Genomic DNA, 20098 nt, shown 5'->3' with positions numbered 1-20098 from the left:
TACAAATTAAGCACTGTGCAGCTGGGTTGCATCTGGCTTGGCTTTCAAGTGGGGTGAGCTTTAGAGGTTTGTGGCAACAGAATAGTACATTGCTCTCTCCATCGGAATGGATGCCATCTCCCGTAGCTTTCAGTAGGTGTTGGTCGCTGCCGGCTCTCTGGCCTCTAGGGCTCGTCTGGGAACAGCTGCCCTTCCTGCCACAGCCTCTCGAGGAGCAGAGAGAAGACAGAAGTCATGTGAGGCGGCAGAAAGACCTTACCCAGTAAAACAAAGCTATCTTTGGCTCTTTTCTTATAATGGAGCAGGCACATTTATTTACTGACTCCCCTTGTTTTATGCGTTGCACGCAAATTTGAGCAATAGAGGTTCGCAGGAAGCATGTTGCTTTCACCGCTAACAGCCACTCTTCACTGAGGTTGGAGTGCTATAGACATTTGTTTTAAAATATTGTATTTCTCTTGTAATGGCTTTCATTATTTTTAGGCAGTGTTTATGTCCGACCCCCGTTGTATTGTAAGGGGGTGATGTATACACATGGGCCCTTTCCCATTTTTCGCTCTGCAGGGAAAGCAGGTTACTTTAGAATTAATGTCTTATTTGTACATGATTCTATAGTCTAAATAACTCACAGTGTGTTCATTTACAGCCTGCAGTCCTTTTCGCTCAAAGGTTGTTTGTATTGTGAATAATGACTGTAAACCTCCACACATCTCTGCGTTTTGCCCCTTACATATGTAACAGTTTTTATTTGTGATTGTGGCGTTCTCATTCTACTTTTTCAGATTTGACCAAAGTAGGTTTATTTCCCCAGATGGCACTTTCTGGTTTGGTTTTCATTCCATGACTGATAGATGCATTTGATTTAAAGTATTAAAGCTTTTTTTTACCTTATTGGTACTGCTGTTTGGTGCCTGAGCCTGTCAGATTTGTAGCAGATATGTTCTGTTGTCTAAGTTTACAAGAACTGGCTACCTGTGATGACTGGCTGTTAATTCTCTGTTACTCTTATTTTTTACACCATGGCCCTTCCAACTCAGTTGTCTGCCATAAATTGCAGTTTCTTACAATCTACTTTAAGGAGCAGGATGGAAAATGGACGTAAGAGGAATGTAGAACTGAAACTATTCTATATAGTCAAATACTAATAAGCAAGGAAAATTGCATAGACAGACATGATGTTGACCGCAGTCATGCACGGCTTACACTCTAACATATTACATAACGAATGACGTTCAATAATACCATTGATATCATGACTGATGGCATCTAAAATGCCATAATTTAGGACAACCCTGTACATGGTGTTTATAGGAAGGTGGATATCTGACTATATGGTTACCCCAACTTTTTGCCTAGTGTTTTGCTGGTTTTCGACTTAGTTGGCCTGGGATCCTGCTATTCAGGGCCCCAGGCTATCTGCTCTCCTTATAAAATGGACTCAATGTACTTTAGATACATACCTGATTGGGTATTGGGTCACCTTTGTGAGCCCCTGTACTGTGTACCATAGGTACCCAGGGCATAGGTGCATCCAAAGCCTACCAGGGGCTGCAGCATGCATTATGCCACCCTTGGCTGACCATTCAAACTGACACCACAGGCTGATCACTCAGCTTGGCTAAGGTGGTGTAATCACTCCTTACTTAGATATAGTATATCTATATCTACCTTATATAAAGACACATGTGCACCTATAAGTCCCTCCTATGGTAGACCTCGACAATCCTGGAGGCAGAGTGCTTGGTTCTATGAGAGAGGGTGCCCTAGCATGAGCTGATCCCCTCTGCAGCTTTTGGAACCATCTCCTGATAGCTGTTCTATGATATAGCCATACCATATACTCTTAAGTGCATTATAATCCTCGCGGTTAATCCTAACGTTGGTTTGGCTTAATCATAACATATCGTCTAAGGTGTCAAACACTTTGGAATTCTATCCCCCCCCCCCCCCGCCAGGGGTAGCATTCCACCCTTCCAGAGGGAAAAGACATGTATGTTACTGCTTAACCCGGTTAAAGTTAAACAGAGCCCCAGCATCACAAAATGGATGCTGCTGCCACAGACATGAGTCCGACCTCCTGCTGCTGGGGGAAACTCCAGCAAGGGAGGCCTGGACAATAGGTTTCCTGTCGAGGGAGGTGCCAGCACCTCCCCAGGCAGCCTGCAGTGTATTGGGGCAGGGTGGGTTGAATGGAAAGATGCTCTTCCAGATACTTCCTGGGGCACACAAGGTGCTCCATGCATAGCCCGGTTCAAACCAGTTGCTGGGGTACTCCAACCCCGCTCTGGCTCGAAACTGGACAAAGGGAAAGGGGTGTAACCACCCCCTTCCCAGGTCCACCCAAAGGAGGGACCTAGCAGGTAATCCAGCCGATTTTCTTAGTATAAAGATAGGTGCTGTGTTCCCAGGACTTTAGATTATCCTGGAACGAAACTCTGATACAAAACTCTTGGACCTTCGATGTTCTATTTTGACTAGAAGACTGAAGACATCTCCCTTGTGGTCAAGGAGTAACCACCCTGTGCAAACAGGCACCACCAGTAACTTGCCAGTCTGCTTTGTCAACGCTCCCACCGGAACCCAAAGACTCAGCGACACAGGAACTGGACTCTCAGACTTCTCTTACTCTGACCCACATCCATAGCAAAGCTGTGACCCGTGACAGACTTGAGAGACGTGGAACCTGAAACCCTGGACATCCTGCATTTTGCTAACAGTGAAACTACTGAGGCACCCTCGCAGTTGTGCATTGGGGTACGAGAAGCCCCAGATCCGAGCTCCATTTGCACCCAACCTCAGCCCTCCACACTCCAGAAGTGCTGCGTGGGGCCCGCTCTTGCATTTCAGCTCAACACATCTTCCCGGTTGCTAGCCCGCAGGCAAATGAGCCCCCTGAAGACAGACCTTTAAAAGCAAACTGCTTTCCTAGTTGCTCCAGGCTTTCATTAGCTTCCCTGCAAAGGAGAAGCCCCTCAGACCTTGCTGGTCTGACCCGAAGCTAATCTTCACTTCCTGCGTGGATTGCGTTTGCCAAGGCTTGTTGGCTCTAATCCAGATACCAACACCGCAGTCAACTAGAATATTTGAGGTACAGCTTGAATCCAGCACCTGGTCATCGTCGACCCCTCCTGGTCCTCGTGGCTGCAGAGACAAGCTTCACCTCTTCACCTGAGGACATCGCAGCATCGCCTGGTTCCTTCCTGGTTCCTTCCTGGTCACTGGCTAGTGACCCAGACTCTGTCCCCTCTGCTTTCAGGTTCTTCACTACAAAGATCCACCCTTGGATCCACCCGAACACTTTTCCTCTGGTCGCCTGCAGCACTTCTTTGCAGATCTCCATAGAAAATGACGACGAAACCTGACAGGAAAAGACACCTATGCACCCGGCTTCCCTGGGTGAGGTAAAACAAGTACTCCGGTGCTCCCATTGGTCTTGACCCTCAAAGTGTCCTAGTTTAAAGGGGTTTTACCGTAGTCCATCCGGAAGTGTCCTTAAACAGTAACTTTGTAACTTCTTCGTTCTTCATTATAAGTCAATGGTAACTCGCGACTGCGTTTAGAAACTGCACGCGTCTCCCGTGGGTCTCCTACTTCCTAGCCTTTGGTTGTTTTTGTGGAGCCCCAGCAATGCCCTAGGCCTATTCACTATTTCTGAAGTGGTTCTTATACCACTTACTTAGTATATGGTTTGTGAGGCCCCTAGGCCATAACTGTATTTGTGCAACTTATTGTATGCTAATTGAGTAACTTGTGATGTACTTCGATCTTTGACCTCATAAAGAGTGCAGAGGGGTTGTGTTAGAAATAAGTATATATATATATGATATATACCTTGTGTGGTGTCCTTTCATTTGGTATTCAAGGGATTGTAATTGGTAAAACAGCTTGCTTCACATGCTCTCTGAAGTCTTAGCCTCTGACTGATGGTCCATGCTACCACTAGGATAGCTTGTCTATAAGGTTGACTTTACAACCACCATCAACAAGGGCCGTTTAGACTGGTGCAAAGTGCCCAATCGAATAGTGGGCATCGTATGCCAGGCTAACTTCTCACATTGGTGTGCAGCGGGTGGGATAAGAGCTTGCTGTTGTTTTACCATATGATCTTAAGATATCATTTGAAATATCACATTAAGGTACCCGTAGGTACATATAAATAAAGTTCATATAATACTTTAAGTTCTACTGAACTTAGCAGTTGTAGAGGAAAGGGCTTAGCACACCCTGACTACAGCTCCTAGAGAGGTTCTAGTAGAAAACCATTTAGTGTAGGTAGGTGCACACACCACTCCTCACTAGAAAATGTCCTTAGAAGCAGGCCCTAGTGGACCTCTTCAAGAAGACACCCAGAGGGTGCCCTCTAAGTATGACTCATTCACTTTTAATGAACTTAGAAGCCTGTGTGCAGTCAGAAAGTTAAATCAAGGACAGAGTCCAACCTTTAACCACCTGATAGATCTCTGAGTGGCTCCTGATGTAGAGAATGCATCAGACCCAGGGAACCAAGGCAGTGGAGAGGGGGCCATCCATCAACAGAGGAAATTCCAACTGGAGTAGATCCAGTGGTCTCTGATGAGGATGATGAACAGGATGCAGTAGATGAACCTGACCTGGGCAACGCAGGACTATCTGAAGGTGGAGAGATGGTCGGCCCCCCACTAACCTTCCAAATAGGCCTAACAGTAGGAACTGAAGGAACAGATCACTGTCCAGTGGTTCTGGTCATTCTGATTCCTCAGTAGGGTCCAGTGCCTCTGCTAGGAGGAGGATGAATTCCCCTCAGAGGCGAGAGAGCAAATCTAGAATGAAGGAAGTAAATCTTAGGATCAAGAGGCAAGAAGTTGCCCTTGCAAAAGAGAGCCTGGCTCTTGAAAGAGAGAAAAAGTTGAGTGGGTTAGAACCCACAGGTAGCAGCAATATTCCTAGAGATAGGGAAAGGTCTCATGACCATAGAAACCTGAGCAAGATTGTCCCTCCCTATCAGATTGGGGATGACATCCACAAATGGATAACTGCTTTGGAGAGGGCTTGCAGAGTACAGCAGGTACCCCAAAGTGAGTGGGAAGCAATCTTGTGGCTCCCCTTTTCAGATAAAGGCAGAGATAAGCTCCTCACAGTTAGTGATGAGGATGCTAACAACGACACTGTCCTGAAGAGTGCTCTAATAGATGGGTTTGGCTTAACCACTGAACAGTATAGGTTGCTGTTCAGAGACACTCAAAAGACTCAGACTCAGGACTGGTCTTAGCCTATGACTGCTGGTCCATGCTACCACTAGGATAGTTTGTCTATAAGGTTGACTTTACAACCACCATCTATAAGGGTCGTTTAGATTGATGCAAGGAGCCCACTAGAATAGTGGACATCATATGCCAGGCTATCTTCTCACAGTGTTCTCTGAGTTATATTCACTTCAGGGGGTGAATTACAGTTTGGTAAATTCTAACTCATGAATTTCAGTGTTTGTTTAGATTAAAATGGTATGTGGGATATTCATCTAACTACAGCATCATACTAACCTTTGTTTTTTCACTGAATATATATGCATGTATATGTCCGGGTTGAGGGTGACCTGAAATAATAAAATAAGCCATATGCTTAACAGCCTCAAGTCCGTGCCTTCTTCGTTGGTTGTCTCTAAGGAAGTGAGAGTGTTTGTTCATATATATAAATATATATATATATGTATATATATTTCCAGCAACATCTTCGTTATACAACAAATGTACCAAGGCACAACAGGATTGCTCATGCAAAAAAGTGGTTTAATAGCAGGAAACAGGATAACGCAGACATTGCTGGGAATATTCCGGGCTACCGGTGGCCCAAACCTGGACCGCACATGAGCTAGCGTGGCATTGTCCCTTATACCAGAGCTGTTGTTGATTTTATATATATATATATATATATATATATATATATATATATATATATATATATATATATATATATATATATATATATATATATATATATATATATATATATATATAGATATAGATATAGTTAGAGAGAGAGAGAGAGAGAGGGAGAAAGAGATACATACAAAGTCATATTTTAATTTGTAAGCAAATGTGTGCATTTGGGTGTGTGTTTATCCATATATGAAATATATAATGATTCAGCTACTCCATTGTCCTCCCTCCACAGTAGGAATCAGGCAGCACCACAGGCTAGGAATATTTATATTTTATTTACTTTTCACCAACAGTGCATATACAACAGGGACAGTCGACACGTTTCGGCGTTTACCTTCCACAGGACCATAGAGCTCGGCTCTCTAGATTGCCCTTTTTAAAGTGCCCTTAACCTTAGTCCATCATCACATTTTCTTTAAAAACAGCTAGACTGCGTACTTTTTTGCACATTACTGTTGAGTGTTATCCCCCATTTTAAAGTGATTGCATTTATATTATTTATATGCATAAATACAAAATTCATTATTTTTCAGTACAATTTCTTGTAGATGACTACTCGACCATAATTCATGAAATAGCAGTAATTGTTTTTTTACATTTTCAATTTTTTTTTCATTCTGTTGGCCAGTTGAAACAAATCTTTCAAAATAAATCATAGTAATATACTAAATGTTATGAGATATATGATTCAAACACATATTTCAACATAATTCATATTGAGGTATTCCTAATTCAGAATTTCTTAAAAGGCAAGCAGCATTATTTACTATATGAGAGTCAACCCTCCATCATTTCAGATGGATAAATCAGCAAAAGAAAGAAATTCAAAGACAAATGGGGAAGAGATATCTCCTTATTATTTCTTATAGGCATTAAACATGTTCAAATAATTTGATATAAGTTGCCAGTGTAATATATATGAAACAATAAAATAATAGAAAGATGTTAAAAGTTGAAACACAAATTAATTTACAGGCAACAAGGAGAAGAAGGACAGATTGTATTAAAGGTTCCAAACTTGGCAATTGTCTGTACAAATACATTATACTAAAGTGCAAATGCAATATATATTCAAGTCATAAAGTGCAAATGCTCACCCTTTGTCCCGATAGTAAACAGTGTGTATTATATGTGCACAAACACTATATTTTAAAGTGCATTTGCAATAGAGGCACAATTATCACGGACATAGACATTCAAGTGCAAGTGCTAATGATCACTAAATCGAATCTAAAGTGCAATTGCAATAGATGCATAATGTGTAGAACGCAAGTATTGAAGTTCAAATTCACTGACAGTACTGAATTGCTGTAACATTCATGTTAAGTTTTCTCCTATTGTTCACACCATGTCACATCAATCCTCAACTTCTCTAAATAATATATTCTAAAATAATTTTATCATGCAATTAAGGAAACTGGTATCTCTGGATAGTTCCCAAGATTAGGTGGAGAGCTTCTCCTTTATATAGAGCACCCTACAATACCACCAACACACACAGGGGTATATTTACAAGGGGATAGCACCATCAGAACGTCTCTTTTAGTGCCCTTTTCCATATTAACAAAGAGGCATTAAGCCACTTTTTGATGCCTAATAGCGTCTTGTAAATACAGCCCCTTTCAACACATCACTCAGCGTGAAAGGGGCGTGTAATGGGTGTTGCTGTGGGCGTTCCACCACAACACCCATTGCTTTTTGAAGCTGCCTCAGATTTACAAGTACGTGTAAATTTGAGGCAGCATCAAAAACTAACGCCATGCAAAAGCAGGCGTTAGAATGGCCAAATGAAAAGACAAACTTTTTTTCTCCTCTTTTTTGCTTTTTCTATATGGGCTGCGCAGCACACATAGAAAGAGCAAATTGCCCCAAATTATTGTTTATGTGCAGGAAGGTGTCCCTTCCTGCACATAAACAGTCATTAATTAATGACTATTTGCTACTTTTATGAAGCACACATAGAAGTAACAAATCGCCATTATGGATTGTTTATGCGCAGGAAGGGATGCCCTCCTGCATATAAACAACCATTCACTAGTCTTTTAGATGGCCCCACAGGTTGTATATATGGCCTAGTGTGTGCTTCTTTAAGATCACTTCTAGAGAACCCACTTCTGTGGATTTCCCCCTGGATCAGTATAGATAAAATTAACTCAAAAGATGTCTCCATGAATGCAATCTTACAAAGGGCAGATTGCGTAATAGGAACGTCATACATACATCATATCCAGCACAATTATATAGACAGGCTCAGAAATTAAGATACATTCCGTTTTTAATAGCGGAATCAGAATATATTGCCAAACCGTGAATTCTTTAATATGACATTCCAACGAATTCACAATGTTCTGTTACACATTTTTAATCTAGTTCTCTATTGAAATATAAATTATATATTGTATCAGATTGCTTAGTATTATGGGGAAGAACTGTAGTGTTTCTTGTTCTATAGCACAAACATTAATTTCAAAGCAACACTCTTCCTGGTCTAAAATAGCGATTGGTATACGAAGCTCATGAGAATCCTAGAGACACACTCTGAGGGTACCTCCATTCTGCGCCCTCGTTTAGTTTAACATTATTCAGAAGAAGCAATCTTGAGAGATTTGCAGTGGCCTATGTATTCATACTGGTAGATTGAGCCTTTACATGACAATACACTTAAATTGAAAATATGAAGTTTGATCTACATAAGGTATATACTTACTTAAATGGCATGGCTAGATTTTGGAAGATTTTAGGATTAAACCTTTGTAACAACAATAAATAGAAGGACCCTTTAGAGCATGAGTAATGCATTTTAACATTATATTTAAAATAAGTGAAGGCACACAGTTGGAGTTTCAAGCTCTGTTCAACATCTACAGAGCCTTAAAACACAGCTGACTATATTTAAAGCATTTGTCCAAACATTTTCTCAAATTACTCAGCTCAGGCAAGTGTGATGCGTTTCATTGAGGCATTATATATATAAAAATATTGTAAGTTGCTTGCTGGATAGCCCCATATACCGTCCTCTATAAAGATCCTCTTGTACATAGCGGCGTGACGTGTGCACTGCATCTTTTCAGACCCAGTCACTTTCGGTTTCTTTTCTTTCAGAATGACTCCTGGGGGAAGCAGTACTCATACGCGCTCTTCAAAGCCATGAGCCACATGCTGTGCATCGGGTACGGAGCGCGTGCCCCAGTAAGCATGTCAGACCTCTGGATTACCATGCTGAGCATGATTGTGGGGGCCACCTGTTATGCCATGTTTGTGGGACATGCCACGGCCTTGATACAGTCTTTGGATTCATCTCGGCGGCAATATCAAGAAAAGGTTACTATATTCAACTTTAATACAAGTATTATTTTCTGCATGCTATAATTACCGTTTCTCTCATGCGTCACGCTCTTCCTCTTTTGAGTTCAATTGTTCTTTTTTGTTTTGATATAATCTTTTGATCTCTTTCTGAGCTCCTATAACTATCCGTAACAACATCAGCAGGGCAAATGACAAGACATTGGTGCTCTAAAAAATTATTTTCTCCAGTTTAGCTTTTCAAATCTGGTATTTTTGAACACTAGGCTGGAATGAGCCACTACCAATTGAAGTGGCCCATGGGCCATTGGAGACACACTGGACCGATGAGCTTGCCCAATGGCGTAGTAAAAAATAGAGGTGGGTGCAACTGGCATAATTCTCTCTAGCTTAATTAGTCGTAATTTCCGCAAAATTACTTGTAATTATGTGAGAAGCGCAACCCAGCATTTAGCACTATTTTTGCGCAAAAGGCACCCTTGCATTCAAAATAGGCCAGAGGATGCATTTTGTGCTAAGAAAACAGCACTAAATCCTACAAGACACAAGCAGCAGTATCCCACAGTCACTCACTCTCTTAGTTCGTTGTTTCTGTATTCCAGCGGTTGGATTTTTGCCCCAAATTACTCTTAAATACTCAAGTTGCCTCAATTGCGTAAATTCTGTAATTTTGCATCACAAGAGTGATGCATAGTTACTGAATTGACTCCGATTAGTCTGGCGCAATTCAAAATTTCACCCCGGCCTAGTAAAAAAGGACCTGTAGTTTTTGTTAAAGTACCACAAGTGGTGTATCTTGGTGTGCAAATATTAAAGGCTACAATGTAAAGATGAAGAGATTTGCTGGATTTCAGTGGGTTAAAACTTGTTTATATCAGAGTAGACTACAATTAGCGACATATACTAGTGCAGAAAGATCCACACAACAGATGTAATTAAGTAATTAATGCAATGCAGACAAGAAGTATTTTACCCGGTATGCATAGATTTTGTTAACAGTATTATAATTTGCATGACTTTTTTAGACGCTTTTGAGTATAATGTTCTAATCTCGATTACATTTTTTTTTAATTGAGATAAATTGTAGATCTACTGCCAAACCAACAAAAAGAAAGCACTTTTTAAATCTGTGGACTTGGACTCCAATTGCAGATGCAGTATTTCCAAGTTAAATAATGCCCGATTGATTACAATTGGCCTGGTGTTTCCGCACCAAATTTCCTGCGTGGGGATCACAGGGATTGATTTAAAATAAATACAGCTAGTGAAATCACATGAAGCTTATGAGAGTAATAACTTGTATAGAATCAGGATTCCATGTGTAATTTGACCCCGAAAATAAGGCCCATGTGGTATTGCCGTTCAGTGAGCATGAATTCAGAATGGCGAGGTTTAGGTGCTGGTGTGACATGATGTCCCCTCACCTAAATATGGCACACTCGTAATTGCAGCTTTGATGACTATTGGGTAGCCACAATCATATACCCTAGGGCAAGAAATGCGTAACCGATGCTGCAATCCTTTTTTGTCTTTCAATGTGTGCTCTGCTGTATATGTGCAGTCTTTAGCTGTGACAGCAGCAGAGAATCTGCACATTTATTTTATAATTTTCTAGCTGCTTGTTCCTCACTTTGACCGTAAATGACTGATTGAAATGGATGTCAGTCATGCTACCTGTGGTACAGCTGGTGTGTTGCCCATGGTAAGAAATTGGATCATTACTTTCAGAATGGAGTATCTTTGCCAACTCAATAAACACACCTAGTTCAGGTAAAATCTCAGTTCTTAGAGAATCCCTATTTAACCATTGGTAGCTATGGGTCAAGCATAATGCAATTGTTGGACCGGGCCCTTTTTGCAGGGTTATCCCCAAACTTGTTTTGTTGGCTTTAGGATTCTGGTCACTTTACCACTGCAAATAAGTGCTAAAGTGCATGAACTCTCTCCTTTAAACATGGTATTGGGCTGCACCTGTCTAGCATATTTAATTTACCTGTATGTCCATTGTACAGTGGTATTCCAAATACCCAGGGCCTGCAAATTAAATGCTTCTAGTGATTCGGCAGCGCTGCTTGCACCACCTACGTGTGCGGTTTACTAAACATTGACTTGGCATGTGAAGTTACCGACCAAGTCTGAAACTCCCCTTTTACTACATATAGTTCACCTCTAAGGTAGGCCCTAGGTAGCCCTATGGGCAGGGTGCATTGTAGGTAAAAGGTAGGTCATGTGTCTTTATTGTGTTGCATATCCTGGTAGCGACAAACAAGCTTTATTGGTTTATCACTGCTGCAAGTGCTCTACCTCTCATGGGTTTGCATTGCGAATTCCCCAATAAGATATTCACTGCTAATTTCTAATCTGGAAGGACTAGCATTGCCATGTTTGGTATGTTTGAAATAATGGTGATAAATCCAGCTTAATGGTGAATGTGAATTTTCATCTTCTGAAAAGTGGGCATTTCTATGTACTTATGACTCTTTGTGCTTTGCAGCCTGACTCCAATCATTGCCTGGTTTAGATAGACAGGGACCGGTTTGTGAATTCACTCTAGACAGTCACACAAAGGGAGCTGAGGTGTGCCCTGCATATCTTGATGGCCCATCACCAGGCTGATGGGCCTTCCTGAGCTAGAGTGGTGGGAGGAGTTGTCACTGACACCTGAATAGGGCTGTGCCTGTCCTCTCACAATGCTGTCTTCACCCCCTTTAGTGTGTCTAGAACCAGTGCTGGGATAGAATGGGGGTGTTCTGCACTTCTTAATTTCTTCTGAAGTAATCTCCACATCAAAGACATTTTGAGTATAAGTACAGGGGCTCTGACTCTATGATTTCAGGCACTGTGCAAGACTTGTAACCAGGTGCTGCTTGGCTGCTAAAGAATCTGCCACTTTCCTGAGGAAACCAGTGTGCTGGCCTGTTGCCTGCTCATGCCCCAGTGTTCTCACAAGTCTGTGGGCTGCCTACCTGCTCCTGTGGGATTTGCAAGGATTCCAGTCGCAGCCCAAACTGGCCATGGGACGCATAGTCCAGCCGCCAACAATCTTTCTCCCTGGCACTTGTTGAACTCTGTGCTCAGGTTTGGAGGAACGCTGCATGGGGGACTTGCTGTTACACGGAAGGGGAGTGCATGGTGATCGCCCTTCTTTTAAGGAAGTGCGTTTAAGGTGCTGTGCTGCTGCCCAAATTTCATTTCAGACAGGTGTGGGTATTGCTATGAGGAAATCCTTCGCCAGTGCAGGGAGAGCGCAGGTCGTCTCACCCAGTAGCATGAATCTAAGCATTTACAATCCCAGGAGAAGGAGGCCGGTGTTTGTGCTTGGTGCGGCCCATTTCCACAGGGGACCGCAATGTATAGAGTACAAAAGAGACCCCCGGTAGGCAGCCACATCATGCCTGTGCCCGTGAGGAGCGATGCTGCTTGAAAGCCATTGTGCCCCAAAAGCCACATTCCAGTTGGGTGTGCGGCCAAACAGCAAATATCTCCCCTGGACTGCCCCTCCCACAGCTGAGAGGGAATCCCTTACTAGGACAGGCTCCCATTAGATGGTGCCTGCAGCAGCTGCGCCACATGCTCAGGGGCAGTTGCCTTGGATTTCCCTTGCACACGAGAGACCTGCTGTGGTCTCTCTGCTCATTCTTGCCCTTTGTATAAGCCCTGTGTTGGCGTACCTGAGGGACACTAGTTGTTCGTTAGAGAGCATTCCAGGAACCTCAGCGGAGACCCCCATAGTTTAAATCCAGGAGCTGCCTGCCCTTACTGTTTTCTCCCTAATAGGGGGGCAGGTGCTCCTGAACTCTACATTAAGAATCTGGGATTAACGTATACTACCTAATATGAGCACAGGAGCGCTGTGCCTGCAGCTGGATGGTGAGACTATTGGTATTCATGTGTATCTGATGGTGCTGTGGTGACTCACTATGCTCTGTATCTAACTATGCCTTTTCATGTCCTGTTGTACTGATGTATATTTGGATGATTTCATTTTACAGACATGCACAGTAGCGATGACTCAAGTTTCATTACATACTGCAATTGATGTTTTATACCTTGCATAGTCAGGGAAACTAGTAACATATAATGTGATGGTATGATATGCCCAGTAATGGTGCCTTTCATGATGTTTTTATGTCATGTGCAATATATAAATCTTAGTTATTATTGGTTTATGTTGTTTTGGTCTATATGTATATGCAACACAGGTAGGTATTTTATATACTACAGTGTGTAGTCTCTTTTGTGGTGTATTTATTTTGTTCACTGGTGTGTTTGTGTGTGTGTGTGTGTTGCTCAAACACTTTACACGTTGTCTCTGGGACAAACCGGACTGCACTGCCAAGCTACCAAGAGGGTGAGCAGGATTTATCATGGTTGTATAACTCCCTTACACTGACTAGAGTAGTGGGTTCTGCCTGGTTAGGTGCCTAACCTAGCCAACCAGAATTTCCAGATAAGTGTGTGCGAAGATCAAGCACTAATAACAATTTTGAAGTAAAGAACACAACACAATAACATTTTGAAACCAATTTGGAAAAATAGAGACAAGATTAATAAGCAAAAAAGCTCCAAGATAATCACAGTTTAAGAAGAACCAGAGATATGAATTGGTAAAGTTCTAGGGCATAAAACCAAGGAAAAAGAGAGAGATTTTAGGCCGACTAAAATGGAGTGGAGGTCTTACACACGAAGTAGGTCATCAAGGTCAAAGTTTTAGATTTGGTCTTTTTTTCAAAGCTGAGATCTTCCAGGGGGTTAAGGTCAAAAACTGTGGCAGGCAAGGCCCACCTGAAGTTTTATAAGTCATTGTCAAGCTCCCTCCAAAGCTGTTGGTTTTGGCCTGGCTGATGAAGGCTGTTAGCCCAAAACTGCTCACAGGATGTTTGTTTCCAGTCCAAGGAAGACATGGCTTGGCAGTTTGGGCTAGACTGTTCCCATTAGGCACAGGGTCAAGACGGTTTGCATATAGCTGTTTCTGAACTGGGGTAGCAAAGTGAGCTAAAGAACGATGATGGATTCAACCCAGATTTGTGACTGGGTGTGAGTGTATGAAAGATTCCAGAGCTCCTTCTATCATATCCTTGTGTTTGCTATAGCTTGGCACAGCCCAGCATCAAGAAGGTTCTAAAAAAACATGGGTGGATTCTACAGAATGATGAACATCTGACTGAAATCTTTGAAAAAGGCCCACATGTCGCATCAAAAAAAGTATGATCCTTGGCAGATATTTTGACCTCAAGTCACTATATTAAAGAAAAGGAAGGTTTTGTGAAGTGCAACTTGTGTAAAGCGTGTAAATATGGTGTAAATAGCAAGAGTTATCGTACAATGGATGTGCATACAGTGCTGATCAAAGAAAGGATAACATGTAACACAGAGTTTGTTATATGTTATATATGTTAAATATATATATATATATATATATATATATATATATATATATATATAGAATATATATATATATATTCACTGAAAAAACCATAGGTTTTAGGCCTTATATAGTTAGGAATTAACATATAAAAAACCATTGAAATTCCTCCTATATAGTTAGCTGGACATTTTATTGATATAAAACCATTGAAATTCCACATATAGTTAGTTGCACTAACTATATATTTCGCGCATCCGCAATCCAATGCTGATGATGTCACATATTACATCATTCATGACATGGTCAGTGACATCACTGATGACATCACTGATGACATCTCAAATGACATCACTGATGACATCATCCAGTGTCTGTGTGTTTTTGTAAAGTTTAACTATGTTTTACATATTGAAGAATAAGTGGATGTATATGAGTATGGATGAAGGATTTGATTGTATAAGTGAGTAAGTATGTGTTAGTATATCTGTGAAAATGTAAGCTGTTCTGTGTTTAACTGTATAGATGAAGAAATCAAAGTGTGATTGATTCTTTACAGGACTGACTAGGTGTGTGAGTAACTCCATGGATGAGTGGCAGTGTGTGAGTGTCTGCATAGGTGTATGAGTGCATATGATAGTGTTGTAATGATGAGTGACTGTATGTACGAGTGATCTTATGGGTGAATGAATGAATGTGTGTGTAGACGTAGGAATCAGTGAGTGCGTATGTAGTAAATGGTATTCGTGTGTCAATAGTTTCAAAAATGATACTCTGTATTTTACACTAGGTGTAACAGAGGTTATATTAGAGTGTAAGGAGGTGCGTTGTAGTATCACATGAAGTATATCATCAGTGGTGTGATCATTGATGTTAAATGAGATGTCATCAGTGATGTCATCAGTGATGTCATTTGAGATGTCATCAGTGATGTCATCAGTGATGTCACTGACCATGTCACGAATGATGTAATATGTGACATCATCAGCATTGGATTGCGGATGCGCGAAATATATAGTTAGTGCAACTAACTATATGTGGAATTTCAATGGTTTTATATCAATAAAATGTCCAGCTAACTATATAGGAGGAATTTCAATGGTTTTTTATATGTTAATTCCTAACTATATAAGGCCTAAAACCTATGGTTTTTCAGTGAATTTCCAAGGTTTTTTAAAGGCTAATTCCTAACTATATATAGTCTATAACCTATGGTTTTTTCAGTGAATTTCATTGGTTTTTTAAAAACTAATATATATATATATATATATATAATGCTGCTGTACCCTTTGACAGAAGAAAAACTGGGTTAAAGTCATTTTTAGGTACTGATTTTATGCATTTTGAAGGTTAAAAAACATTGAATGCCATACAACGTGTAATGTGATTTAGTTTTGCCTTAAAAACTAGTACGTAAAAAAAAAAGCCTATTTTGTGGCACGGTAGTGATAACACTGGGTAAGTGGCTCCTGCGCAGTTTCTTGAGATTCATCAACCAGCGCCAAAGTTATTCTCAATAGAATGTTGGGGATTTCCTATGGAAACTAGGTCCTAACTATATATACCTACTGGCTACCGCCAGTAGGTAATATATATATATATATATATATATAAATATATAAATATATATATATATATATATATATATATATATATATATATATATATATATATATATATATATATATATATATATATATATATATATATATATATATATATATATATATATCCAAGAAATCCACGTTCGATTTCCACAAAGGTGAGGCGTCCTCCCACACCTTAGAAAGACGCAGACACGGTCCAATTTTGTGCAGGTCAATTTATTCACGAGCAGGCATATATATTTTTATTAGCGACCCCTACACATTAAGAAATGCTTCGGGGGTGATATGGGCATGAGAGTTTTTACCAATTGATACAAGACTGGGTTATGTTCACATATGAAAAGTTTGCACTAGATCAACTTTTTAATATGCATTTTATCCAGAATTGTGGTTTTAATTCTCGTTTGCATTTTGACTTATATATTATGCAATGCCTATTTTATATAAATAAATATTTATTTATATATTTATAAATATTTATAACAACGTTATTGACACCTATAAATGTGAATGAAAAAAGCATTTTGGTATCGATGGGATATACAGTTCAGACAACAATGTTTATTTCTTTTATGTCTATGATAAGATGTTACATCACAATTCAGAGCACTGTCACTTTAAAAATGTGAACACACTCAACATGCGCGTCATGTTATCAATGCCTCTTGAATGAGTTAAATGTATGCACGACTGTGAATAGTCAGATATCACATCCATAGTTTTAATAGTGCTTGACTGTTGGTGAAGTATGTCGGTTTTTATATGATTTCGTTTTACAACTAACTGGGCTACTTGTTCCTGCGCTTATCAGCTGCAGGGAGGCAAGAGATGCGGTTGTTCTTTAGAAGAAGAGTGTCTCGCAGCGCTACAGCGCGGCGAGCTCCGTCGCAAAAGAAAAGGGTTTTAAAATACCGAAATACCGAAGGCGCAGTTCGCCCATCCTGTATTCATTTATGCTCAAGAATGCATATCACATTGCGAACGGGGAAAGCGCTGCGCGCCTGCTCTTTACGGAAGGGAGGGGTTCGCAGCGCTAGGAGTTCACAGCGCACCAATCACTTATGAGGAGGCTGATGAAAGTCAGGGGTTGCGTTTTCTCATGGTTCCACACTCACCAATATTGGATCTCGTGGCCTCAGGTATAAAGCGTCTAACTTTGTGTCAGTGAATTGGGAAGGGTGCGTGTCCCTTAGCGGTTCGAAGAGTTTGCAGTAGTCAACACAAAATAGCCGTGTTACTTGGCTAGAAAGAGGGCTTCAAGTGAAAGTTAGGTTTGAAAATAGGTTGGGCAGGAGGCGTGCGGGTCGCGCCCAGGTTCAAATGCCGTCACCAGTATACAACAGCCGTGTGCAGTGTGTCAAGGCACGTAATTATTATGGCTCACAGCTTAATTTGGCCCAGGGTGCTGGTGCTATTTAGGCTGTTAACTACGTTGATAGAGGATCCTTTGTTTGCTTTACCGCCAGCGCGCGGTAGGGCCTTTAATCTCCAGTAGGCTTTCCCGCCTCCCATCAGCTCGCTGTAGGGCTTTTGATCTTCTGTATTTCCCGCCTCCCATCAGCGCGCTATAGGGCCTTTGATCTCCTGGCCCTTTTGTCCGAGCCAGCATTGAACGTGTGCTGTTTTGCCCAGGGAAGTGTTTAGCCTTTATCAAAGTACTTTAAGAGAGCGCATAGTGTTAGTTGTGAGGCGCTGTCAATGGATCTTCCTGTCTTGCAGTCAGTGCACAGCTCTGGGGAAGGCGAATGATTGCCGGGCAAAGAACAGCGTAATTAGAGAAACCATTTGGTTATGGGGGTGCAGATACGGGCAATGACATACTTCTAATAAGCACCCACCCCTCGGCACGGGAGACCGGGCACATACACATCGAAGGCTTCCCCCAGGCAGGGGGAAGCGGAAACCAAGTCCTCCCGGCCCCGCCCACAACCAGGCGGCGGCCATCATGAGGCGGCTCGGGCCGCGGCGGTGATCTCGGGGGTAAAACGAGGGGTGGGCACCCTCGAAATTGAAATAAAACACACAAAAATAAAAGACAGAAGCCCCCCAAGCCCCCCCCAAAAAAATTTTGGGGGGAAAAATCGCGGGGGTGCGCGCACGGGTGCGCGCTTATAGATATATAATTTGCTTCTCTTTTAATTTTCTCAGGAACCACTGGAGGGATTTACACTATTTTACCAAAAGCGTGATCTGCGTACCAGACACTACTATTGTGACAAGTTTGGTGTAATTCCCTTCAGCGGTTCAAGCTGTAGCCGAGTCTAAAGGTCCTATGGAAATTAACATGGGGAAAACACGTTTTGGGACCCCCTTTTTTCTCAGCCCCCACTTGACTAATCCCCCCCAAACTTTCAGGGAAGGAGAGGAGCGGAGCGAGCCATCTTCTTTGAGAAATTTGCGAAGATTCATCAACCAGCGCCAAAGTTATTCCCAATAGAATTTTGGGGATTTCCTATGGAAACTAGGTCCTAACTATATATACCTACTGGCTACCGCCAGTAGGTAATATATATATATATATATATATATATATATATATATATATATATATATATATATATATATATATATATATATATATATATATATATATATATATATATATATATATATCAAGCTCCTTGGGGAATGTCCAACGTCAGGAAGCACTCACACACAGACTAGCTTTTCCCCAGCAGCTTTATTCAGTAAATAAACGTTCGCATTGGTCCGTATAATACACAGCAAACTGCAACCCTGACGGGTTTCGAGGACTTCTGTTTATCAAGGGGAGTCTGCAGTTCTACAGCACACTCGCGGCCACACCTTCTTTTAGCCCGCATTTCGTTAGTCCTTATTGGGCGGCTCTGGATGAGCAATCACGTTGTTTTCTGGGAGGTGTAGTTTGGTTACTGTGCCTTCAATGTTGGTGCTTGGGATTCACTGAAATAAAGCTCCAGCGGAGCCCCGGACAATGTAACGTTCTTGATCCACATCTTTGCCCCACATTTGGAGCCCTGGATGGCTTAGAGCTCCGTGGCTTTCAAAGGTTGAAGCGGTGCAATCCCTGCGGCAGGACGGCCGCATGTACATCAAGCTCCTTGGGGAATGTCCAACGTCGGGAAGCACTCACACACAGACGAGCTTTCCTCAGCAGCTTTATTCGGTAAATAAACGTTCGCGTTGGTCCGTAAAATACACAGCAAACTGCAACCCTGACGCGTTTCGAGGACTTCTCTTTATCAAAGGGAGTCTGCAGTTCTACAGTACACTCGCGGAAACACCTTCTTTTATCCTGCATATCGTGAGTCCTTATTGGGCGGCTCTGGATGAGTAATCACGTTGTTTTCTGGGAGGTGCAGTTTGGTTACTGTGCCTTCAATGTTGGTGCTTGGGATTCACTGCAATAAAGCTCCAGTGGAGCCCCGGACAACGTAACGTTCTTGATCCACATCTGTTCCCCACATTCGGAGCCCTAAGCCATCCAGGGCTATAGTGAACAAAAACAGCTACTTGGTTTTCTCCCTCCAGATTAGGCCATCAGGCACTCAGTGGCACCTTCAACAGAACGGGATCACTTTCCCCCCATTGGGAAAGGTTTTTGAGGCTTGAATCTGGCGTGCTTCCCAATTCGAGAAATGTTTTCCCATAGGCTGAGGTGCGAGCTGCAGTTGCTCGAGGTAGCCAGCCATGGGTGCACACAAGGCATACCGAGACCCGGCGGGTCCAGTCACGAGAGTCTCAACAAAAGGTTACCTTGTGGTGTGGGTCCGGGTAGAGGAGCCGGCAACCTCAGATCGAGGCTGCGATTTTGACCACTGTCGTCCTCCCGATCTGGAGGTCGAAGACAGTCTAGGCTTCTGGCTCGGGTCCCATGGACTTGGCAAATGTCCCCTAACACTCCTCAGATACCATACACTACAGAG

The 20098-nt window shown here is 41.9% G+C and overlaps 1 protein-coding gene across 1 annotated transcript in view; it reads left to right on the top strand.

Moving 5' to 3' along the window:
- HCN1 (hyperpolarization activated cyclic nucleotide gated potassium channel 1) overlaps positions 1–20098 on the top strand; it is a 1068254-nt gene that overhangs the window by 725363 nt on the left and 322793 nt on the right. Inside the window, exon 4 of the mRNA XM_086960610.1 lies at positions 9021–9239. Within this exon, the coding sequence (XP_086816736.1) occupies positions 9021–9239 (219 nt within the window). The remainder of the gene's footprint in view (positions 1–9020; positions 9240–20098) is intronic.

The sequence above is a fragment of the Lissotriton vulgaris genome, chromosome 3_1 (genome assembly GCF_964263255.1).
Source record: "Lissotriton vulgaris chromosome 3_1, aLisVul1.2, whole genome shotgun sequence".
Classification (NCBI taxonomy): domain Eukaryota; kingdom Metazoa; phylum Chordata; class Amphibia; order Caudata; family Salamandridae; genus Lissotriton; species Lissotriton vulgaris.
The sequence above is the reverse complement of the archived record's forward strand: the minus strand, read 5'-3'. Positions and strand labels throughout refer to the sequence as shown.